General features: G+C 34.3%; 1 protein-coding gene across 2 annotated transcripts; it reads left to right on the top strand.

Moving 5' to 3' along the window:
* The first annotated feature begins 15,947 nt into the window (after nt 1-15,947).
* LOC112004657 (probable histone H2A variant 3) lies at nt 15,948-23,384 on the top strand. Of its 2 annotated transcripts, XM_065781234.1 has the most exons (3): nt 15,948-16,257; nt 22,840-23,138; nt 23,233-23,384. In XM_065781234.1, the coding sequence occupies exons 1-2, from the start codon at nt 16,150-16,152 to the stop codon at nt 23,134-23,136; spliced, it is 405 nt and encodes a 134-aa protein (XP_065637306.1). In that variant the 5' UTR covers nt 15,948-16,149; the 3' UTR covers nt 23,137-23,138; nt 23,233-23,384. The 2 variants fall into 2 exon arrangements, with proteins under 2 accessions (XP_065637306.1, XP_065637305.1); XM_065781233.1 differs by having other exon boundaries at nt 22,840-23,384.
* Nucleotides 23,385-25,917: the final 2,533 nt, after the last annotated feature.

Raw genomic sequence — 25,917 nt, forward strand, 5'->3', positions numbered from 1 at the left:
TAATATTGTATTTAGTATTTAGTATATGTTGAACAGAATGTAAAGCAGAATCTATACCAATTGAACAAAAATAAGGATCTAGGTATCTATGAAACTTGAATTTACCAAATGTATGTATTTATCAAGAATTATGCTATTGCTTACCTTGTTTTTATTTCATGCAACTTGAAATAGGAGTATGGGTATAGTAAATAATATTGAAGAGCAACATGATGTCCATGTTAGTCCCCTTAGAAGACCAATTGAACCATATTTATTGTATTAGTAAGATTTAGGCTATTCATTATGTATCCACTAATATTAATTTTCTAGTTGTTACTAGTAAAATAGTCTAATTGATTAGATTTGGATTTGCAATATAAAGCAAATAGAATCGATGAAAGCTAAAGGTATTGCGAATAAAATAAGCAAAACTATAAGTCACATAATAGTTAGATTTTTTAACCTTATTATTATCAAATATATTGTTTAGTTGACATATTAGTTCACTATGAATGTCTAACATTATATGTTAATAATGAGATTAAGGAATAATCTTGATAAATACTTTAAATTAGAATAAAGAAGCATGTGGTATCAAATTCTAAAAAATATGCCAATTTGATACATAACATTCCTTGCAAACCGCGTAAAGTACGAATTCACCTATGAAACTTTTAACATGCATTAATATTTATTAATTTCTTTATGAAACCCTTTTTACCCAATATATAACACAGATTTCAATAGTACTCAGCTTGCCCTAATTGTGTTGGTAAGATAGTTGCTAGCTTAAATGAAAGTAAAAAAAAAAAAAGTCATTCTAAGAGTTGGGATTGGGTGGATTTTTTGGATTTAAGGTATATATGATTAGATAGAGATCTATGCACATGGTTAATTGATAAATTTTAACTAAATCTGTGTACATTCTGTGGTAAGAGGTTACCAATATCATTAGAGATATTAAGTTTATTTTAGGAATAAAGTCAAATGGGGTTGATGCCAACAACTTGGACTCAATGTTTTCATTTGTGGGTTGTTTTATGTTGTTTGTCTTGGGTACTTTATTATGTCTCACAACAAAAACTTATGTCAAACTATTTTTATTTTCAATTCTCCAAAATACTAAAGATATTAGAAACTTGAATTGCGTGAAACTTGTATTGAATTTTTTTCGTTCAACGTGTGCACGAATATAAAGACAACAACCTTGTTGTGCTACTGGTTGTGTTGTTGTTAATGGTAATTTGTTATAAATAGTTTTTTTTTTTTTTTGATAAATAAAATTGATTTTGTTATAAATAGTTACATTCAAAAATATGATTTTTTGATTAAATTTCTTTAACTCTTGATAAAGACAAGAACCTTGTTGTGCTATTGGTTGTGTTGTTATTAATTTCTTTATGAAACCCTTTTTACCCAACCTCAGTCAAGTATTTGTTATTGGCGAGACCAAGAAGTTAAGCAAAGAATACAAAAGTTGCATTCGATTGGAAGTTTTGATTGTCTAGAGGTAATACTTGTATTTATAATATTAAACTATTTATTAATAAGTTCAAAACATATTTTAACTTATTAATATATAGTCAAATATTATAAGTACAAGTATTACCTTTGGACCATCAAAACTTCCAATTGAATAGAACTTCTTGGTCTTGCCAATAACAAATATATGGTTGAGGTCGTTTGGATATGCGTTCAACATTCATTTTAACATTAACATGCTCGAAATAAAACAACTACAATATTAGAAATTTAAACTAAAGAGTTATAGAAATTTAATCAATAAAATCATATTCTTGAATTTAATTATTTATAACAAATTACTATTAAGAACAACACTCAACCATTAATGCCAACATGGTTTTTGTCTTTATATATGTACATACCTCAAACAAGAAAATTCAATACGAGCTTCCCGCAATTCAAGTTTTAACTTTTTTAATATTTTGGAGAATTGAAATAAAAGATTGTTTGACATAAGGTTTTGTTGTGGAACATAATCAAATACTCAAGACAAACAACAAAATACAACTTTTGACACCTCATTTTACAATCCGCATTTAACCTCACATGGAGCGTAAAAGGGTGATTTCACCCTCAAAATAGGCATCTTAATTTTGGCCATTATATCCTTAATCTCATTTCATCAAAATAACCTTGATATTGCAACAATCAAATCGACTGGTCATAAGCCCTAATCAGACCATCAGATTGAAAGTTATTATCAAATCAAGTTTTAATAACCAAGATGCATTATCACAAATTGAGTTTAACTATATGTGATTATGACAATTGATTCCAATTGGTTATAATTATAATCAATTTGAGATTAATGATGTGTCATAATTTGATTGGCTAGGGCTACATCTTATGGTAAGGTTACACACAATTAATTAGATAGTTAAACATTAATTATTGAATAAGTAATTTATGTAATTATGTTTTTAATTAGGATAAATTTGGAACTAATTAAGTCTGAAATAGAAGTGATTGGAGCCTATTAATATTAATTAGAAATTAATTTGGGACCTATTAATGTTAATTGTGCTAAAATTATTTTTTAACAAATGACCTTTACTCACAATTTCGTTGATATTTCTAAGAATATTTTGAATCTGTGAGTGAGGTTAATTGTTCTAGAAACTAGACATCTAAGGCTTCAATTTGAGTGCAAGAACAAGATAATTCTGATCAGAATTGAGTATGATATGATTTTTTGAATTTGGCTCTGTGGGCTGTTACAATAGCTACAGGAAAAATCGAATTTTGCCTACTTATCACTCTCACTAATCTTTACATTTAATGCACCAGCTTTTCCTGAAGTCTAAAATTGAATCTAAGTTTATGATTCCTTTTAATCCTTTGTCAATCCTCATTAAATAATCTTCTATTCATATTTTTCCACTACAACTATATAAACCCCCCATCTCCTATATTTCAAAGCACACAGAAACACTCTCTCTTCTCCTCTCTTGAGTTCTAGTAAAGTAGAGTAGTCTTGTCATATCTTAGTTTTCCTAAGACTCAGGGTATTGAGTGAGATTCACTCTCCTTCTCCTAATTCTTATTTTCTACTCTACCCTTAGGACCTCTACTAAGAGTCTTCTCCTTCATTGTGTGGATTTTGCATGTAGATATAATCTCTTTCCCTAACTTGTTTTTTATATTACTATGATAAGATTAAGATTAGAGCATGCTAGTATTTATTTAAATTCCTTTGTAATTTGTTATAAATAGTTTTTTTTTTTTTTTGATAAATAAAATTGATTTTGTTATAAATAGTTACATTCAAAAATATGATTTTTTGATTAAATTTCTTTAACTCTTGATAAAGACAAGAACCTTGTTGTGCTATTGGTTGTGTTGTTATTAATTTCTTTATGAAACCCTTTTTACCCAACCTCAGTCAAGTATTTGTTATTGGCGAGACCAAGAAGTTAAGCAAAGAATACAAAAGTTGCATTCGATTGGAAGTTTTGATTGTCTAGAGGTAATACTTGTATTTATAATATTAAACTATTTATTAATAAGTTCAAAACATATTTTAACTTATTAATATATAGTCAAATATTATAAGTACAAGTATTACCTTTGGACCATCAAAACTTCCAATTGAATAGAACTTCTTGGTCTTGCCAATAACAAATATATGGTTGAGGTCGTTTGGATATGCGTTCAACATTCATTTTAACATTAACATGCTCGAAATAAAACAACTACAATATTAGAAATTTAAACTAAAGAGTTATAGAAATTTAATCAATAAAATCATATTCTTGAATTTAATTATTTATAACAAATTACTATTAAGAACAACACTCAACCATTAATGCCAACATGGTTTTTGTCTTTATATATGTACATACCTCAAACAAGAAAATTCAATACGAGCTTCCCGCAATTCAAGTTTTAACTTTTTTAATATTTTGGAGAATTGAAATAAAAGATTGTTTGACATAAGGTTTTGTTGTGGAACATAATCAAATACTCAAGACAAACAACAAAATACAACTTTTGACACCTCATTTTACAATCCGCATTTAACCTCACATGGAGCGTAAAAGGGTGATTTCACCCTCAAAATAGGCATCTTAATTTTGGCCATTATATCCTTAATCTCATTTCATCAAAATAACCTTGATATTGCAACAATCAAATCGACTGGTCATAAGCCCTAATCAGACCATCAGATTGAAAGTTATTATCAAATCAAGTTTTAATAACCAAGATGCATTATCACAAATTGAGTTTAACTATATGTGATTATGACAATTGATTCCAATTGGTTATAATTATAATCAATTTGAGATTAATGATGTGTCATAATTTGATTGGCTAGGGCTACATCTTATGGTAAGGTTACACACAATTAATTAGATAGTTAAACATTAATTATTGAATAAGTAATTTATGTAATTATGTTTTTAATTAGGATAAATTTGGAACTAATTAAGTCTGAAATAGAAGTGATTGGAGCCTATTAATATTAATTAGAAATTAATTTGGGACCTATTAATGTTAATTGTGCTAAAATTATTTTTTAACAAATGACCTTTACTCACAATTTCGTTGATATTTCTAAGAATATTTTGAATCTGTGAGTGAGGTTAATTGTTCTAGAAACTAGACATCTAAGGCTTCAATTTGAGTGCAAGAACAAGATAATTCTGATCAGAATTGAGTATGATATGATTTTTTGAATTTGGCTCTGCGGGCTGTTACAATAGCTACAGGAAAAATCGAATTTTGCCTACTTATCACTCTCACTAATCTTTACATTTAATGCACCAGCTTTTCCTGAAGTCTAAAATTGAATCTAAGTTTATGATTCCTTTTAATCCTTTGTCAATCCTCATTAAATAATCTTCTATTCATATTTTTCCACTACAACTATATAAACCCCCCATCTCCTATATTTCAAAGCACACAGAAACACTCTCTCTTCTCCTCTCTTGAGTTCTAGTAAAGTAGAGTAGTCTTGTCATATCTTAGTTTTCCTAAGACTCAGGGTATTGAGTGAGATTCACTCTCCTTCTCCTAATTCTTATTTTCTACTCTACCCTTAGGACCTCTACTAAGAGTCTTCTCCTTCATTGTGTGGATTTTGCATGTAGATATAATCTCTTTCCCTAACTTGTTTTTTATATTACTATGATAAGATTAAGATTAGAGCATGCTAGTATTTATTTAAATTCCTTAAATATGTTTGAATGTTCTTAAATGTTCACATGTTTTTGGTTGTTCATCACATGTTCTTGATTGTTCATCACATGTTAGTACATAACACTAGTTTTAATTTTAAATTCACATCAAAAATATAGAAAACATGTTTGTTTCATAATTCTCTCAAATCCTTGAATCTAAGATATCATTATTCACACACATTAACTAGAATTTATTTTTCAATCCAAATGCAAGTATTAATAAATTGAATTAGAGTTTATCACATGCACACACATGAAATTTAACATGCAAATTGATTAATAATATATTGGATAATATGATATGAATGTTGGTCATTATAATTTAGAAGACCGGTTTTATCGGGCAAGGTGAGTGGCTAACACCTTCCCACCTTGTAACATAGCTTTCGAGCTTAAATTAAGGGTTAATAGACCAGTGTTTATTCATGTAATTTTCAATTTCTAAATTGTAACTTGAAAACAAAGTTATGTACTTTATCTTAGATTGTATCTAGGACCAAAGCCATGTAATTTCTTGTGATCAATGTAAATTTATTTGCAAATCAATAAAATAAGGAATTTTTTAATTTTGGTTTTCTTATATATACTAATAATTAAATAAGTGGCGACTTTATTTTAGTGTTGGGTCGAACTTACGTTAATGGATGGAGTTGTGTTATTGCTTTTCGAAGTGGAGGTTTAACTGATTATATTTTCCCTTTTAGGTTAAGAGTTTTACAATGGAGTCGCCATTTATTTAATTATTGGAAAAAAAAAATGAGAAAACCATAATTAAAAAATTCATCATTTTATTGATTTGATAATGAATGTACATTGATCATAGGAAATTACATAACTTTGATCCTAAATAGAATCTAAGATAAAGTACATGACTCTGTTTCCTAATAACAATCTAGAGATTGAAAACTACATGGATAAGTTGTTGATCTACTAACCCTTGATTTAAGCTCAAAGGTTATGTGACAAGATGGGAAAGTGTTAAGTACCCACTTTGCCCAATAAAATTGGTCTTCTAAACTATGATGATCAACATTCATATTATATAATCAAAATCACTCAATTGCATGTTGAATTTTAATGTGTGTGTATGTGATGAATTCTAATTCAATTTATTAATCATTACATTTGAATTGAAAAATAAATTCTAGTGAAAGTGTGTGAATGATGGTATCCTAGATTCAACGATTTGAGAGAATTATGAAACAAACATATTTTCCATATTTTTTATGTGGATTTAAGATCAAAACTAGTATTATGTATGAACATGTGATGAACAATTAAGAACATGTGAAGAACGCATATGAACATTTAAGAATATTCAATCATATTCAAAGAATTTAAATAAACACTATCATACTTTAATCTTAATCTCATCATAGTAATATAAAAAATAAGTTAGAGAAAGGGATTATACCTGCATGCAAGATCCACACGATGGAGGAGTAGACTCTTGGTGGAGGTCCCAAAGGTGAAGTAGAAAAGAAGAACTAGGAGAGGGAGAGTGAGTCTCACTTAATACCTTGAGTCTTAAGAAGATCAAGATATGATAAGACTACTCTACTTTACTGAAACTTAAAAGAGGAGAAGAGAGAGTGTTTTTGTGTGTTTTGGAATGGAGAAGAGGGGGTTTATATAGTTGTAGTGGAAAAAATATAAATGGAAACTCATTTAATGAGAGTTGACAAAAAATCAAAAGGAATCATGAAACTAGACCCTATTTGATACTTTGGAGAAAGGTGGTGCATTAAATGTAGAGATTAGTAGAAGTGATTAGTAAGCCAAATTCGGTTTTTCTAGTAGTTATTATAACAGTCTGCAGAGCCAACTTCAAAAAATCATATCTTACTTAATTATGATCGGAATTGTCTCGTTCTTGTGCTCAAATTGAAACCCTAGATGTCTAGTTTCTGGAAAAATTAACATCACTCACATATTCAAAATATTCTGAGAGATATCAACAAAATGGTGAGCAAAGATCATTTGTTAGAAAATAATTTCAGCATAATTATCATTAATAGGTCCCCAAATTAGTTTCCAATTAACATTAATAGGCTCCAATAACTTCCATTTCAAACTTAATTAGTTCTAAATTTATCCTAATTAAAAAGATAATTACACAAAATACTCATTGAATAATTAATGTTTGACTATCTATGAATTAAGTGTGTGTAACCTTATCATAAGATGTAGTCATACCCAATCAAATTATGATATTTCATTAATCTCAAGTTGATTATAATTATAACCAATTGGAATCAATTGTTCATAATCACATATAGTCAGACTCAATTTGTGATAGTGCATCTCAACCATTAAAACTTGATTTGATGATAACTTTCAATTTAATGATCCGATTACGGTTTATGACCAGTCGATTTAATCATTACCACATCAAGATCATTTTGATGAAATGAAATGAAGGATCTAATGGCCATAATTAAGATGCCTATTTTCAAGATGAAATTATCCTTTTACACTCCATGTAAGGTTAAATGCAGGTTGCAAAATGGGGTGTCAACAACAACCCACAAATTCATCTCCTAATGTTTTTTTATCTTTCAAATTATCCTCTAAGACTTTAATTAGTATATCCCCTCCCACATTAAGTCCATGTTAGCATGTATACTTTACATCTTTTCTGCTCACAACAGTAGATACTTCAACCATGTATGGCTTTATTCTTATACTCAAAATCTCTAATGGATATCGATAACCTCTTACCACAAATATCCAATGTACACATGTTTGGGTCAAAATTATCAATTAGCTATTTGCATATATCTTTATCCAAAATTATACACCTTAAATCCAAAAAACCACCAAACCTTAACTCTTGAATGACAATTTTTTTACTTTCATTTAAATGGTTAACTAGCACATGAACATAAACATAAAATAATAGATAAATTGTATCTCACAATTTTACCGAATAATTTTTTATATAAAGACAATCCACAATAATTGTAAAATAGATAACAAATTGAGAGATATTACCTCGTTGATGTGCTTCATAATATCTCATGACAAGATAAATAAATTAATGTCAATTAATTTCTTTTAATTGCTTCGACTCTTCAAATTTATTGTAAGAAAGAAGCTTAGAAGATTAGCAACATTCACTTCAACGTTTGAAAAAAATTTGATAATCAGTTTGCATTGATTTGACCGACTCATAATAGGCAAGTTATGATATTATTACTAAATTTTAATTTTAATTTAATAGCATGAAACTATTATGCCAAAAAAAATTGACTTTTTTTTTCTTTCACTTAATTTATAATAAGAGATAATTACAGTAAACCAACTTGTGGTATGGCTCATTTTCATTTTGCCTACCCATGGTTCAATAATTTACACTTTACCCATCTGTGGTAACTTCCGCTAGGACTCTGTTACCTACATTTCCCTTTGCCGTTAGAAAAACAAAGTTTTAAGAAAAAACAAACATAACAAAAATAAAAAAGTTAGGGTTTTTGATTGTTGAAAAACTTCTATGAGAATAAATTGGAGGAATACAAATCAAATATAAATAATAATAAAAAAATCCAATAGCTTCTAGACCCATTTCCTTCATTTATTTATTATTTTTTCTTCCTCTTCATCTTTATCTCTCTGACTTCTCCCTCTCTTCAAACCCAACCCACTCACGGCATCACCCACAATCCACCATCAACCAAAAATGACATCGTCGTAGTTGGTGGTTGCAGCAAAAATTTCAATTTCAATTTCATTCCTCTCCATTGAGTTCGAAGATTGCGTTGTGGGCAAGATGGCTTGGCAAGAGGGTGACTGGGAGAAAGATGGGTCAGCAAGAAGGAACAAAGATGGCTGACCGAATAGAGAGCTTAGGTGAGCATGAGTGGCTAGTTAAGGAAGAGGAATGAATCGAACCAATGTAGCAGCAGTGAACAGAGCAATGGTGGTGGTGAACGGAGCAATGACAAATGAATATTGCAGCAATGCAAGTTCTAGCTTTGGCCATGGGTTCCTTCGCGTTGAGTTTGGCTCCGACTGTGACTTTAATCCACCTTTCTCTCTCTGCTATCTTATTTTCTTTGCTATGGGTGTGGTGGGTCTGTGCTTGTATTGCTAGGTTTGGTGGGTCTGGGTTTTGAAGAGGAGTTTGCTTTGGTTTTGGTTTGAGATTTGAGAGAGAACTAAGTTGAAGCCGTGTATGATTTTTGTGAATAACTGAAAGTGCCTAAAAGGATTTTTGTGAAATTAGAGTAGAGCACTTTCAAGTGTAGGATTTTTGTAAATGTTTTTTAGGATTTGTGCAAATATGAAAATTTTATTTGGATTGATTGGCTTAAGACTGTTCATACCAAGAGCAAGTGTGTTCTTGAACCCAAGCTACAAAACCTCCCTCTTTGATCTTGTTTGTTTGAGTTTTTTCTGTTATTTTTTGTTTTTAGAGGAGAGAGACATAAAAGGGAAGATAAAATACATTTTTACCCCTGATTTTAACAGAGGTGGGTAGCGGATGGGTAACGGATTGAAGTTCAGGTAGGCAAAGTGTAAATGATTGAACCACGAGTAGGCAAAGTGAAAACGAGCCATACCACAGGTGGGTTTACTGTAATTATCCCTTATAATAATTTTTATAAAAACATTCCAACAATCCCCCCACTAATTTTTATAAATATAAGTACATAAAATTTTGGGTTAAGATAAAATAGTATGCATAATGAGGGTGTCAATAACTTCACTTTAGTTGAAATTGTAGGGGGCTTGGGAACCCTCTAACAATTAATGCCCTCCAAAAGGTGGTGTTGGTGAAAGATCCTACCTTAGTTTTTCTAATGGAGACTAAATGTTATAGAGATAGATGGAATTAAACGGAAAATAGAAAGGCAGCAAGGACTGGTGGTTCTGAGTATACGATGGGGGCAAGAGGTTTGGCTCTCTTGTGGAGGAACTCATTGCAGGTAGATATATTGTCATACTCTCCAGGGCATATTGATGCAATAGTGTCTGAAGAGCAGGGGATGAAAAAATGGAGGTTCAACAGATTTTATGGCCACCTAGAGACAAGAAAAAAAGGGGAATCACGGACATTGTTGGAGAGTCTCAGTCATCGAAGTAACTTGCTATGGGTTTGCATGGGGGACTTCAATGAAATAATGCATGCCAAGGAAAAATTTGGTGGTGGGGTTCGGCTAGAAGGGCAGATGAGGTGCTTTCGTAAAACAATCAATAGATGCAGATTGAGAGACTTGGGATATGTGGGCTCAGATTACACTTGGAGTAAACGATTAGGAAGTCAAGGATGGGTACAAGAAAGACTAGATAGAGCATTGGTGTCCATGGATTGGGCAGTTGCTTTTCCATTAGTGAAGCTACACCACTTGTCCAATTCAGTTTCTGATTATAGTATTTTAGTGCTCAAGGAAACTAGCCTTCCAAGATAGCAACGGCGGCAATCAAGGTTGTTCCGGTTCGAATCTATGTGGCTTGAAGATGAGAGATGTAAAAATGTGGTAGAGAAGGCATGGGAAAGGGGACGGACTAGCCACTCATAATGGCCATTAGAGGCTTGTTTGGATGAATGTCAAACATCATTGAGGTCATGGAATAAAACCTTTGGCCATGTGGGAAAGCAAGTTGCGGACCTACAAAAAAACTCCAAATGCTTGAGGCCATGAAGGGTAATGGCATGAATCTGGAAGCAATCCATGCAACGAAAGTGGAACTTCATAGGTGGCTCGGCATTGAAGAGGAAATGTGGCATCAGAGAAGTAGGAATAATTGGCTGAAGGCAGGGGATAGAAACACCACATTTTTCCACACAAAGGCCTCAAACTGATACCAGCGGAATACTATTAACAGAATTGTGGATGCAAATAATAGGTGATTAGAGGATGTAGATCAGATTGGGCAGACCTTTGTGAGCTATTTTGAGGAGCTCTTCACTACTTCAAGGCTGAAGGTGGAGCAAGAGATGATTAATGCAGTCCACTCCAAGGTCATCGAAAGAATGAACTCTACTCTTACCCAAGGCTATGAAGTTGGAGAAGACACTAAAACAAATGCACCCTTTAACGCCACCTAGCCCAAACAATATGCCACCTTTATTTTATCATCACTTTTGGCCTACTGTTAAATCTATTGTCATTCTCACTGCACTTGATTTTCTAAACCATGGTGTATCCCCCCCAAAATTCCATGACACCCACATTGTGCTTATTCCTAAAACAAAGAACTCGAAAAAAGTGACTGATTATAAATCGATTTCATTATGTAATGTGGCTTACAAAATAGCTTCAAAAGTTGTGGCGAACAGGATGAAATTGGTGTTACAAGAAATCATAGGAAAGAATCAAAGTGCTTTTGTAGCAAAACGTCTCATCACAAACAATGTCTTGGTGGCACATGAGATGATGAGCCATATTAGCAAGAAGAAGAAAGGTAAATGCGGCGAGATGGCTATAAAGTTGGACATGAGCAAGGCGCATAATTAGGTTGAGTGGGATTGTTTGAAGCAGATTATGAAGAAGCTCGGTTTTCATGAGAAATGGATTAGCATTGTGATGTAATGTGTATCTTCAATGAAATACGCAGTACAAATTAATGGGCAACCATATGGTCTAATCCAGCTAACTCGAGGATTGAGACAGGGTGACCTATTGTCGCCCTATCTCTTCCTTATTTGCGTCGAGGGCTTGTCTGCCTTGCTACATCATACAGCACAAAGAAAAGCTATTAAAAGGGTGGCTGCCTCAGCTAATGGTCCTAGAGTATCTCGCTTATTTTTTGCTTGCAACAACTTGGTATTGGAAGAGCAACAGTGAGTGAAGCCATGAAAATTCAAAGGATTCTCAAAGTCTATGAAATCTCCTCTGGTCAACAGTTAAACTGCCACAAAACTTCCTTGTATTTTAGCCTAAACACTAACAATGGAATAAAAGAGAGGGTGAAAACTATGTTCGGTGCCCAAGTTATTAAACCTCATGAAGCCTACCTGGGTCTGCCATCACTTGTAGGAAGGTCCAAGAACAATGCTTTTGCTCAACTTAAACAGAGAGTGGCTAACAAAGTTTCGGGTTGGAAAGAAAAGATACTAATGCCCGCTAGGAAGGAAATTCTTATTAAATCCGTGGCCCAAGCCATGCCCTTATACACTATGAGTTGTTTTCTGCTGCCTAAGAATCTATGGGAATAGCTTACTAGTGTGATCAGACAATTCTGGTGGGGATAGACGGGGAATGAGAAGAAAATCGCATGGTTGAGCTGGGAGACAATGTGCATGTCGAAGGACAGACGAGGCCTGGGTTTTAGAGACTTGAGAAGCTTCAATTTAGCTCTCTTAACCAAACAGGGGTGGCGGCTTCAAACCAACTCCAACTCCCTGTTTAGCCAAGTTTATAAAGCGAAATACTTTATACATTGTAATTTTGTTGAGGCGACAATGGGCTGAAATCCGTCCTATGCGTGGAGAAGCTTAATGGCAGCCAGAGCATAGTCCAAAAGGGGATGAGGTGGCAAGTAGGGAATGGCAACAAGATAAAGGTGTGGCACGACAAATGGATCCCCAGACCATGCACGTACAAGGTGATTACAACAGAAAAGCCAAACTCCACTAATACTTTGGTTTATGGGCTCATAAACAGAGGAACAAGTGAGTGGAATATTGACAAGTTAAATAGTTGGTTCATGCCCGAAGACAGTGATACTATTATGAGTATTCCCCTGAGCTCAAGCAGCACTCTTGACAGACTAATTTAGGCCGAAAATAGGAGTGGGAAGTTTACTATCAAAAGTGCTTATGTGCTAACATTGGAAGAGAAGGTGCACACCACCAGGGTAGATTGCTCGGACGAGTCAGCCAGGAGGAAAATATGGAAGACCATATGGCACCTGAAGATCCAACAAAAAATAAAACACTTTGCATAAAAAGGCAGGTCGGGATATTCTAGCCACAAAATCTAACTTGGCTAAGCGGAGAATCACACTAAATGAAACATGCAAACTTTGTGGACATAATGAGGAGATGGTTTGTCACTTATTGAGGAGTTGTGATCATGCCAAAGAAGTGTGGAAGAATAGTAAATCCGCATTGCCGTTTGAAATCTCAACGCAATGGAATTTCTTGGATGTGGTTGCGAACCTACAGAAGTGCGATCACCTTTGGCCTAGGCAAATGGAACTGTGGGGGATAGAAGGATCAGGCCCAAGTTAATGGGCCGAACACCCACAAGAAGACTGTTTGACATCCGAAGAGAGAGGAGCAGAGACTGCGAGGCCCAGGTTGGATTGGAATCCCCTTTGGCAGGGGATCATCTCTGTCCGAGGGGGGTGGCCCCTGTCCGAGGAGGACATCTCCTGTCCGAGGAGGATGTTTCTTCCTGATATGGTGCGGAAGATTGGTTGAGTAAGGGAAAAGCCTGGTTGATCGTCCGAGGATCCCACATGATCAAGATAAGCTCAAAGCACACTCAAGAATAGGAGGACATCTCCTGTCCGAGGAGGATGTTTCTTCCTGATATGGTGCGGAAGATTGGTTGAGTAAGGGAAAAGCCTGGTTGATCGTCCGAGGATCCCACATGATCAAGATAAGCTCAAAGCACACTCAAGAACGATAAGGATGAAGAAATATCTGAGGGGAAGGCTGCTGCCACCGTATTCAATGCATTGCAACAGCTTTTCTGGCCTCATTTATGTGGAGAAGACATCTGAACAGTGCTTCATGACCTACCGCCACTCACACAGAGATGAAAAGCAACTGCCTGACGTGACAGGTACTTGAGCACGTCCATGGATGGGGAGCACGTGGACGGTAGGGATGAGAGTGAGAGTGGCTATATAATAGAGGGAGAGGGTATGAAACGGGGCATGGAATGTAGGAGAAACTGATCAATAAATAATAAAAGAAGTGATAATCTTTTGCTGTGAGTCCCTTGTCAACTCTAGTTCTTCAACCCATACTCTACAAATTAATTGTCTTTGGGTTTACATAGAGAAATTAGACCCTACAGGAACAATTTATTACAGTTTGCTGGGGTATATGGAAAATAGGAACGATCTTCGGATGGGGGAAAGGAAAGGCGAGAAGGACAATTCTGAGGAATGCCATGCACCTGGTGGAGGAATTTTGGACTGCAAATAAAGCAAAAACAGAGAACCAGGCTGAACCCGTACCACTGGTCTCTTGGCAACCCCCACCTCAAGGATACTACAAAGTGAATATAGATGGCACGGTCTTCTCGAACAGAAAGTAGGCAGGTGTCGGAGTGATAATCAGGGATGGTACTAGGGAAGTGATTGTAAGCAAAAAGTGGAAGTGTCCATTAGGTTCAATAGAAGTTGAAGCAAAAGCCTTGGAAGCCGAGGTCAATTTTGCAAGGGACGTTGGAATTAGAGAAGCAGAGTTTGAGAGTGACTCATTGTTGGTTTGCAATGCCTGCAAGGACTAGTTTCGCCGCCCTCTTCAATATGAATGTGCTCGCTAGGATAATGAACCAAGTCTCGTACTTTAGGCAGTGGAAGTTTACTCACATTAAACGACAGGAAAATGTCCATGCTCACTTACTAGCTCAACACACTAAGAATGTTGAGAATTATGTTGCATGGCTAGAGGAATGCCCTAGTCTGATAGAGCATGCTTGTGTGCATGACAAGAATGTAACTTGTTGATTTGTTTTCAATAAAGTCAAGTATTTCCCATAAAAAATAAAAAATAAAAAATGAACCCTTATTCAGCAATGTAGTTTCAAAGTGAATGTCTTGAACTATGACTTTTTATGTGGAAACAATATATTGCAATCATGCACATAATATTCTAGTACTTTGCCACAGGCTTCTAAACTTACGGCCTTGTACTTAATTCTACCTTTCATGAACGTTTTAGAGAATTAGAGGCCGTTTGGATTCGGCGTCTAGCGTCTGCGTTTTGATGAAAGCGCATTTCTTTTTCTTTCTTTTTTTTTTTTTTTTTTTTTTTTTTCAAGCATTTCAGGTGTAGTGCGGCTACTGTTCATTGAACAGTAGTCGCATTATTTGACTTTTCAGCCAGTGAGCACTGTTCGCAGGTCCCACAATTCTCAATTTTTATCAACTTTTTCATTAAAAATGGGTCCCACGGCACTATTCACACATTTTAAAATTATTTTGCTACAGTATTTTCAGTTTTCAGCTGAATCTAAACGGACCCTTAGCCCCATTATCATTGAAAGCAACCTTTCAAGTGGGTAATCCCAAAAGACTAATAAAGAAAAGAGGGAAACAAAACAATGGCAGTAAAATTAGGTTTTATCATTCTGATCATTACTTTTAACAATATCAAAATGATTTTAATCCTTTACCTGAGATTTAATCCACTTGATGGTGAAGAGAACGCAAGAAAAAGTAATCTAGTTTTTTTTTTTTTTAAAGAAGAAGCAATCTAGAAAAAGTAGAGAACACGAAAGAAAAAGTTGAGGGAGGAACTATTTGATTTTTTTTTTTTTTTTTTGGGTTTATAACTTTATATACATTCACCTGTTTTACAATAACTAGTATCCCACTAAAAATTAAATTAACAATTAGATCAAAACAATACATTTTTTTTTTTTTTTGTAATGAGATCAAAACAATACTAAAATCCATTAAAAAAATACTAAAGTAATAATATTAATTAAGATTTGCGTGGTTTTTTTTTTTTTTTCCCGTAAGTACCGTAAAAGGTAGAATGACTGAATGACCCTTTATTGAAAGCTAAAATTTCTCATTAATGAGAAACAGCTGTGTGTTTTTTTGGTCTTTTACTTTTCTTTTTCCCCAAATACAAGAAAAGAAAGCACGGGTCTCCTCTCACCCCGATCCTTGTTTGGCTGTGTTTCTCACTAGTTTCTACCTTCTACCCCAAACCAAAATCGATTTTTCTCTATCTCTCTCAGAGTTAGAGTCAGAGGAGCTCCATATCCCTCTTGATATTTCAATCAATCAAGTATATTCGATTCGATTCGATTAGAGATTAGCAGATAAGATGTCAGGGAAAGGCGCAAAGGGTTTGATAATGGGCAAAACCCTAAGCAAGGACAAGGACAAAGACAAGAAAAAGCCCGTCACTCGTTCCTCTCGAGCTGGTCTTCAGGTACTCTGTTTCTTGCATTTCTTTGGTTTTGGGTTACTGGGTTTTCTTTGTTGTTTAATTGCAAGCAATGGGTCATTCAATTTTGCACTATTTCGGAGCATGTGAAGCCCCCACCGGACTGAACTGTGTCTATGTTTGATATGCGATTTTTGTGCTTTCATGGTTATTTGGTGTTTGCTGATGGGTTTTGTTATGTGGTTTCAACCTGTCCAACTTTTACTTTATGGCGATCTTTAGTTTCAACTTTTATAAATAATTGGCATGTTTCAGAAATAAAGCTGATCTGATTGCTTAATAAAGTCTAGAAATAGTAAGCTATTACTTTTGGAGATTTGGATTTTGAGTTATCACCTAATTGTATGAAAGAACTTGCTATGATTTTGTATTGGCTTGCAGCCTGCTTGAATGTACAACAGGGAACATAAATTGATTACTTACAAATTCTGTTAGGATTCCAATTCTTCCTGTGTTTTATAAAAGTTCTGTTAGTGTTTCAAAAATTTCATCATCTAAATTGCCAATATTCTGACTTTTGGGGAGAAGATACTGGGTCCATTTGGTTAGAAGTTTTGGGAGCTTAAACGAGCGTTTTTAAAACCAAAGACTGTTTTGCAACCACAACTTCTCATAACTTTTTAACAAACGCTCATTTTAAAAACACTGTTTTCCAACAGCTTATACAAACACACCCACCATAAAGTTTGTAACCTTTTGGGGTAAGACGCTTCACATCCTTTGTGAGCCATCCATGTAGGAAAAATGGGATGGCACAAGGGCTTTTGAATTTGCGCACTGAACTTTTGTTAATCGACTCTTCAACTTATATCTGTGTGTCAACTCGTTGTTGAGGTGGCATTCTATAAACAGTCAAATTTAGCAAAGCTGCCTTTGGTACTAAATCAATAGCATTCAGCAAACAATGAGGTAATTCATAAGAGTTGTTGAATTTCTGGGGAATGATCATCAAACTCTAAAAGCTGTACTTCCTTCCCAACTTTGCAAAGGCATATATAACTCCCATATCTTGACTCTTAGCTTCAAACTTTGTAGCAGTCTAGAAGCCATTAATCTTGATGTCTTTAGAAGAACTGGCGACTTTTTCCCTAAGAGGATGCAAGATATAGTTTTCATTGCCCTTCAGAATGATTTAATTATTGGCTCTAGTGTGATTGATCATGTCATAGTCATATAACAATGGTCTCCCAATAGAACGTGACAAGGATTTATGGGCACAATATCGCATGTACCCTCACTATCAACATTGTCACCAAGGAAAATTGACTAAGTAGCAAGACGTAACCAAAACTTCATTACCATTTCAAAAGCAAAGAAATTTTGTAAGGATGAGGATGCTTTTGATATGCAATTTCGAATTTTTAATCACCTCTTTGGAGATATGTTCTCACAGCTCCTCCTGTGAGAACAACATTGCACACCTATTACAATCACTAAGAACTCTAGTCTGGAAAATATCATGATGCCTCCAATCTTCTTCCTCCATTTTCAGTGTTGTCTTTAGATCACTCACAGCACCACCAAGGACTCTCCTACTGGATAAATATCAACATCCTCTTCCTCATTATCATGATTATCTCATTATCATAAGTTGGCTCCAGTAGCACCTCTTCTTCCCCTTCAAGTTCTACAAGAATCACCCGTCATTGTGGAAATTCTTAGATGTGCCCCTTTTCTCCACAAGCAAAACATCACACATGTGATCCATAACCAACCTTGGAAGAAGCTGGACCAGAATTGCTTTGTGCTCCATATATTACTTTATCTTTCCCTTTTTCACTTCTATCAACATTGCTAGTATTTCTCCTTGTTGCTTGATGAATTATGGTAGTATCTCGACCAACATTTTGAGTTGTTTGGTCAGTATGAACTATGAACACCCTAAACGACTAATGAACCCCTTTGTATTGCACAACCAACTCTTCCCAACAAAGTTCTTGCACCATAACACAACACCCGATTTTCTGTCATTAAGGTACATTGTCAAGTGTCTTCAAAATTAATCAACCCCATTTCATCGCTAATAGGTTGGTTTATGCCTGCAATATAGATCTCATTTGCTTGTTAGTCTCATCGACGCTAGCTCAAATAGAAAGGTTGTTGAACTCAAAAGTGCATTCCTCCACAAACATCCCTCTTTGTTTTAATGAATGGAATCTTTCATACAATTTCATTGCATAATTAGCTAGCAAAAATTGCTTCCGTAGCTTCAATTTCATGTGTTCCCACACTTGATTTTTGGCTTGCCTTGTCAAGCATGTTGCTCTTTAACTCTCTCCCACCATTGAAGCACAGTACCTTTCAATTTAAGCTTCACAGACAACACCTTTCTTTCTTCACTCATGGGCTTCCACTCAAAATAACTCTAAACTAGCTTCTTAATCTAATGATCCTTTGCATGCATCTCCCAAAAAGTTAGCAACCTCAATCTTGATTCCCTCACCAACCAATCCTCCAATCCGCCTTTTGTCACACGTTCTATAGGTCTGACTTCATGAAAGGGTTTTTTTTTTTTTTCTTTTTCATCCTCATCCTCTATCAAGAGCCTTGTAGCCAAATCAACACCTCCTAACATTTCCAATGGAAACATTCAAGGTTCAAATCCCCAACCCCCACCCCCCCCCCCCCCTATTTTAACCTTCAAATTATATAAAAAATAATAATCATCATCCACATTTTGGTGTCCTAGGGTTTGCATTCACCTTTCAGCATCTCTGTATGGGCTCCTGCTGGTTCCTGTCACTAAAGAACTTGTACAACTCACAACAAATCTTCAATCATACACCTCATCTCAACCATATCTGTCTATTGGCCTTGATTTCCTCTACCCCACAACTTGTACCACGGCCAACCATAGCTTAACATTGCAACCTTTGACTTAGATCTAAATTTTGTGGCGTAGATCTAGGATCTTTTGCCCTGATATTACTTAATACAATGAGAACTTAGATCTATCTAGAAGAAATTCTAGCATCAAACAACATTAAAGCAAAAAAGGAAAAGAAAATAGGATTGGAATTGGAACAATCAAATATCAAGTTCTAGGGTCCAAGAGCTCAAGAAATATTCAAATCTGAAATTTCATGCAATAGATAAGAAAATGCTGCCTACAATGACTCAAAAGAGGCTATCTATAATGGCTTTCAGTAACCGTAGAATCCTATCCCTTCATCTTACATATAACAGTTAAATCCTAACCATCAAACATCATTGAATGTCACATGCTAGTCAGTTGACCCTTTTTTTTTAACCTATCAAAAAAAAAAAAAAAAAAAAACAACAACAACAACAACATCGAGAAATAGACTAGTCTTATCTTATAATAACTACGGATTAGGCAAAATAATCTACTGACCCTTCTTGGCTTAGATGCTACTGCATCAGTTGTGTAATCAACGGACCGAAGTTGGCAGTAGACTTGTTTCTCGTTTAGTCCTAAGTAATGGTTTGTCTTGAGCTCAGGTGGTAAGGTTTAAAGTAAAAAAGTTGAGGTTCAAAGAGATCTTGGACTTGTCCCTTAGAAGTTATAAACAGATTGTGAGTGTGTATTATATCTTGTCAGTGGTCTAAATAAGATGATGACTTTAGCCTTGAGGAATCTTTCTTTATTTTCTAATGTTGATTTATTAGATTTATGCAATTTTTGTAACTGATTGTTTATATTTTTATTACTTATAAAAAAAAAAAGTAAAAGATGATGTCTTCAAACTTTAAAATGCATTTTTTGGGGATAAATTGGTTGGATACTATGTTTTTGGCTAGTTGAACAGGTTTTAGGAAGCATTATGAAGTATCTCTGATTTATTTTAGCAGACTCAGAACATGTGCTTTTTCTGGTCTTGGATTTTTAAGCTGTCTTAAGGGTTCCTTAGTTTGCTCCACTGAAATGTGAAACAGTTAATTTTTATGTGGGATTAATCTTGTTCATATAGCCTCTTAGCAACAGAAGTAGCATCCAATAAAGCTGTTACCAACTTACCAAAATATCTCTCTCTCTATGGTGAGATTAGGATTGTCAAGCTCTATTGATCAAGTTGTAATGGGTTTTGAAGGGCTTGGCATTTCTCATTTTCTTAAAGCAATTGAAACGCTTAAGGTTCCTGATAATAGCCAGACATATTAATCAGTGGAATAGTAAATGCTATACAGGAGCTGACTCGTGTTTCCTTCATTTATTATCTTCACAATCATAATTACCATCTGCATGGAACCTGCACTGATGATGAATCTTGCCCAATAATGTGTTAAAATTGTGATGTGGTAAAGCTGTTACCAACTTACTAAAATATCTCTCTCTATATGGTGAGATTAGGATTGTCAAGCTCTATTGATCAAGTTGTAATGGGTTTTGAAGGGCTTGGCATTTCTCATTTTCTTAAAGCAATTGAAACTAGAGATCTTGGACTTGTCCCTTAGAAGTTATAAACAGATTGTGAGTGTGTATTATATCTTGTCAGTGGTCTAAATAAGATGATGACTTTAGCCTTGAGGAATCTTTCTTTATTTTCTAATGTTGATTTATTAGATTTATGCAATTTTTGTAACTGATTGTTTATATTTTTATTACTTATTAAAAAAAAAAAGTAAAAGATGATGTCTTCAAACTTTAAAATGCATTTTTTGGGGATAAATTGGTTGGATGCTATGTTTTTGGCTAGTTGAACAGGTTTTAGGAAGCATTATGAAGTATCTCTGATTTATTTTAGCAGACTCAGAACATGTGCTTTTTCTGGTCTTGGATTTTTAAGCTGTCTTAAGGGTTCCTTAGTTTGCTCCACTGAAATGTGAAACAGTTAATTTTTATGTGGGATTAATCTTGTTCATATAGCCTCTTAGCAACAGAAGTAGCATCCAATAAAGCTGTTACCAACTTACCAAAATATCTCTCTCTCTATGGTGAGATTAGGATTGTCAAGCTCTATTGATCAAGTTGTAATGGGTTTTGAAGGGCTTGGCATTTCTCATTTTCTTAAAGCAATTGAAACGCTTAAGGTTCCTGATCATAATCCAGACATATTAATCAGTGGAATAGTAGATGCTATATAGGAGCTGACTCGTGTTTCCTTCATTTATTATCTTCACAATCATAATTACCATCTGTGTGGAACCTGCGCTGATGATGTATCTTGCCCAATAATGTGGTAAAATTGTGATGTGGTAAAGCTGTTACCAACTTACTAAATATCTCTCTCTATATGGTGAGATTAGGATTGTCAAGCTCTATTGATCAAGTTGTAATGGGTTTTGAAGGGCTTGGCATTTCTCATTTTCTTAAAGCAATTGAAACACTTAAGGTTCTTGATAATAATTCAGGCATATTAATCAGTGGAATAGTAAATGCTGTACAGGAGCTGAATTGTGTTTCCTTCATTTATTATCTTCACAATCATAATTACCATCTGCGTGCTGCACATGATGATGTATCTTGCCCAATAATGTGGTAAAATTGTGATGTTCTTTTCCTAAAGATGGGACATCTTATTGGTTAAATGCTAAATATTTAGAAAACTTCAATGCTGAGCTTAATGGAGTATTTAGAGTAAGTTCGTATCCCAAAGGACTATAATTTGGTGGCATATTGATTAATGTTCCTAATTCTCCTTATCTCAACTTTCTGGCCTATGCTTTTTTTTTTTTTTTTTCACATGTGGGTGTTATACGTTTCACTTTCAGATCTTTGCTTGCATTGCCTGCCAGCTCCAAAACTTCGGCAGTCAGGTATTCCAAGATAGCAGCAGAGTACACAGCAGCTGTTGCACCAACTCTTCCATGGGCCATGACCCTTGTCTTAAGGAGACGGTGAATACGACCAACAGGGAACTGCCGGATCAGATGTACAAGGTTGAGTCATTAGTGAACTCGAAGCAAAAGAACATAATCCCTTTTTTAAGATAATTGAAATGAGCAAAACTCAACAAACTTAATGCATTAAACGTAGAAAGCTAACATTATAAAACAGGTAATACCAAAATAGTTCATCAATTGTGAATAACATCCATCACTTGTATCTGGAATTCTATTAGGAAATAAGCAAGACTGCTAAAATTTTTGGGCAAGTATTTAAGCCATCCAGGAGTTCTACATTTCAAATCTAGTAGAATATACAAATTTATCAACTCCTGTTCTACTGCCCAATCCACTTATACCAAATTCATATAAGGATGTGGCACATAACATAAATAAACAAGAGACAAATGGAATGCAAGTACTTTATGTCTCATGCAGTCTATTTGGAGAGAAGTGTGAGAAATCAAATTTTGACTTTAAGCTTGAATTCTTGAGGTTTATATAATTGGAGGGCTTCCACAGCACATTGTTCTTTTTTAAATTACTTGAACATAATGATCTTTGTAATCTTAACTGATAGCTTTCAGTGTGTCTCTTGTATACATTCTATGTAAAAAGGATCCCCCCCCCCCCCCCCCCCCCCCCCCCCCCCCCCCCCCCCCCCCCCCCCCCCCCCCCCCCCCCCCCCCCCCCCCCCCCCCCCCNTTATCTTAAAAAAGGGATTATGTTCTTTTGCTTCGAGTTCACTAATGACTCAACCTTGTACATCTGATCCGGCAGTTCCCTGTTGGTCGTATTCACCGTCTCCTTAAGACAAGGGTCATGGCCCATGGAAGAGTTGGTGCAACAGCTGCTGTGTACTCTGCTGCTATCTTGGAATACCTGACTGCCGAAGTTTTGGAGCTGGCAGGCAATGCAAGCAAAGATCTGAAAGTGAAACGTATAACACCCAGGCATCTTCAGCTGGCAATTCGTGGTGATGAAGAACTTGATACACTCATCAAAGGAACAATAGCCGGTGGTGGTGTGATTCCTCACATTCACAAGTCACTCATCAACAAGTCTGCAAAGGATTAGAGGTTATATTGGGATCCTTATATTGTTAACTTTTAAAAAGTGGGATTGCTGTGTACATTTTGCTGACATCTATGGTGGATATTGGCCTTTTTGTAGGATTGGCAATTATTGGGACCTTCTGCGGTTATCACAGGATATTGATTCTATTTTGTCTTGGTAGTTGTTGGGGACATTTGGCATGGTTGTTTTGTAGTATTTTGTGTCTGAATGTATTTATTTTTCTATGAAGGTTACATCTTGAACTTGAACCTTGATTTCTCTCTCTCTCTCTCTCTCCTTGGGTGTGTGTCTGAGCCTTTGCCGTTTTACCATTTTACTCCAACAATAAGGCTTTGCCGTAAGTGGTGGAGGATTTTTCTTACTGCTTTTGGCAGCTTGTTTGCTTAAAGGTAAGTTTCAGCAAAAAAGCTTACTGTATTTGATTAAAGCTTTTTTACTGACCTTTAAGCGAATAAGTTATCAAAACATATGCAAACACATTTGCAGAAACTTTGTGAGCTGCAAAATGTGAGCCTGTAGAATTGGATGGCCATAAATAACTGCTTGTCATTTTAGTTGGAATCGGGTGAAATTATTCGATGCATTCAGTGAATTATACCCTCCTTGTATAAGTTCCTCATATATGACGGATTCCACTGTGTGAAAGAGAAGCATGGTACGTGTGTTTGGACTTTGGAATAAGGAATACTTTCCTGGTAATGAGTTCAATAGAATACAACAGAGGAAGAATTCTTGACATTCACATTTTCTGAACAAACATGTTCTCCCTCTCCTCATAGGAAAAATATTATGAAGTTATGACTTATGAGGCCATCATGGGTTGCAAAACGGAAAATGTGAGTTTATATGTTCGAGTCACCTTGGAAGTCGGTACTTTTCAGTACTCTATTCCCTGAGGGGTACGATTAGGAAATGTTGCTGGTCAAAAACATTTGAAAGGAGAAAAATCTTTTGGTATTCTATAGCGGTTGGCATTGTGAAGTTTTTAGAAGATAATACCAAAGAAATGCATCTTTATTTCATGCTCTTTGCTCTTACACATTTCATTAGCTTCAGTCCCTAAAATTATTAACGTAATATGTTCTCATTGTGTCAGGAAGTCCCTGTCCGTTAAAGGCTCAAACCAGTTAGGGAATTGAAGTCAAAACCAAATTATCTCCGTCACATTACGAAAAGGAGAATGGACTTCTTCCCTCAAAGTCAAATCTCTTTTTTTTTTTTTTTTTTGGTAATACAATAGTTGGAGGGGAAGGATATGAATCATAAACATCTTCGTTAGGAATACTAAAAGATGTCCAATTAAACTATAAGGCTTTTGACAAAGTCAATCTCATTTTTGTGAATGAAAAAAAACTAAGGTTGGAAATGCTATCATTCTAGAGCAATCAAGTGTGCCAAATGCCAAAGTTTTTGGCATTTCCGTAAAATCTTCCACATCAAGTGTTCTAAATACACCAAAATGCAATGTTAATTTTAATTTTTTTTTTTAAATTATTAATTTCCCAACTTATTGTTATATTTTCTCTAACTTTTCCCCCTCCCTTTTACATTTTCATCTCTCCATTATTATCTACATTAATATCACTTTTCCTCTATTCTTTTATCTTCCTAAATTTTTTGTATTTCTTATTCCCCTCCTCTTATTGCAAATTTACAATTCTCTTTTCCATTCTATTCATAATTTTTTCACACACAAAATGTTATCTCTCTCTCTCTCTCTCTCTCTCTCTCTCTCTCTCTCTCTCATTTTTGGTGGATTTTATTATATTTTTATTGCGTCTCTACTTTAGGTTGATGAATTTTTGTATTATTTGGAACTCTAATTTGGGTTGATGTGATTAAGTTTTGTGTTTTTAAGTTGTTATCTTTTTTATTCTCTTTTATTTCATAGATGTTATCATATAGGATTAAAAAGATAGTAGTATATAAGAATATAATATTATTTTATTGCATAACATGATTTAGAAAATTTGGTGTTTATTACTATTTTTTATTTTTACTTTTTTTCTTCTCATATTATTTTCTATAAATTTCTTATTATTCTTTGTCACATTTTCTCTTGAAAAAGTGGTTATTCTCTTTCTCTTGATTTTTTATTCTTTCTTGCAACTATATTTTATATTGATGAATCATTGTGATTTTTAAAACTCTATTTTGGGTTCATACGTTTTGGTATTGTATTTTTTAGTTCCCCATCACAAGTACTCTCTCTCTCTCTCTCTCTCCAATAAAATTTAGAGAATAAATTATTCATATCTAGTATAAGTTTGATATGAGTTTTGATTATCATGATAATCTCTTTTAAGAGAATGAATAATTTAAATAATTTATTTAAATAAAAATTATACATATATGTATATATTTATTTATTTTGCTTAAATGTATAATCAATCTCATGCAATTTATTTAAAAGTAACAAAATTAATTTAAAACAAATGAATAATTGCCCTAAAGATTGCATTTGTATATTTATAGCTGTTATGTTTAGAAAGACTTTCACTTAAATTAGCCGTACTGAAGTGGACTGAAATACTACATTAATGTGACTTAACAAAAGCATAGCAACAATAAATATTGTGCTTAAGATTTTAGATATTACAAGTTTAAGATTTTATATATATATATATATATTAATAAATTTGGATTTAAATTAAGTGCTTTTAACCTAAACATGTCTTTTCCTATTATGTAAGTGCACAAAAATAAATCAAAGTGGATCAAAATGAACCGCAGTGATCTGAATTGGACCAAATGGAACAAAGTAGACCAAATAAACAGAAT

The sequence above is a fragment of the Quercus suber genome, unplaced genomic scaffold (assembly GCF_002906115.3).
Source record: "Quercus suber isolate HL8 unplaced genomic scaffold, Cork oak 2.0 scaffold_260, whole genome shotgun sequence".
In the NCBI taxonomy this organism is placed as follows: domain Eukaryota; kingdom Viridiplantae; phylum Streptophyta; class Magnoliopsida; order Fagales; family Fagaceae; genus Quercus; species Quercus suber.

Excerpts from the sequence above, each read along its gene's own strand:
- LOC112004657 (XM_065781233.1), top strand. The coding sequence starts at position 16,150 with ATGTCAGGGAAAGGCGCAAAGGGTTTGATAATGGGCAAAACCCTAAGC. Across the intron at positions 16,258-22,839 it reads CCTCTCGAGCTGGTCTTCAG|TTCCCTGTTGGTCGTATTCA; the intron begins GTACTCTGTTTC and ends CTGATCCGGCAG.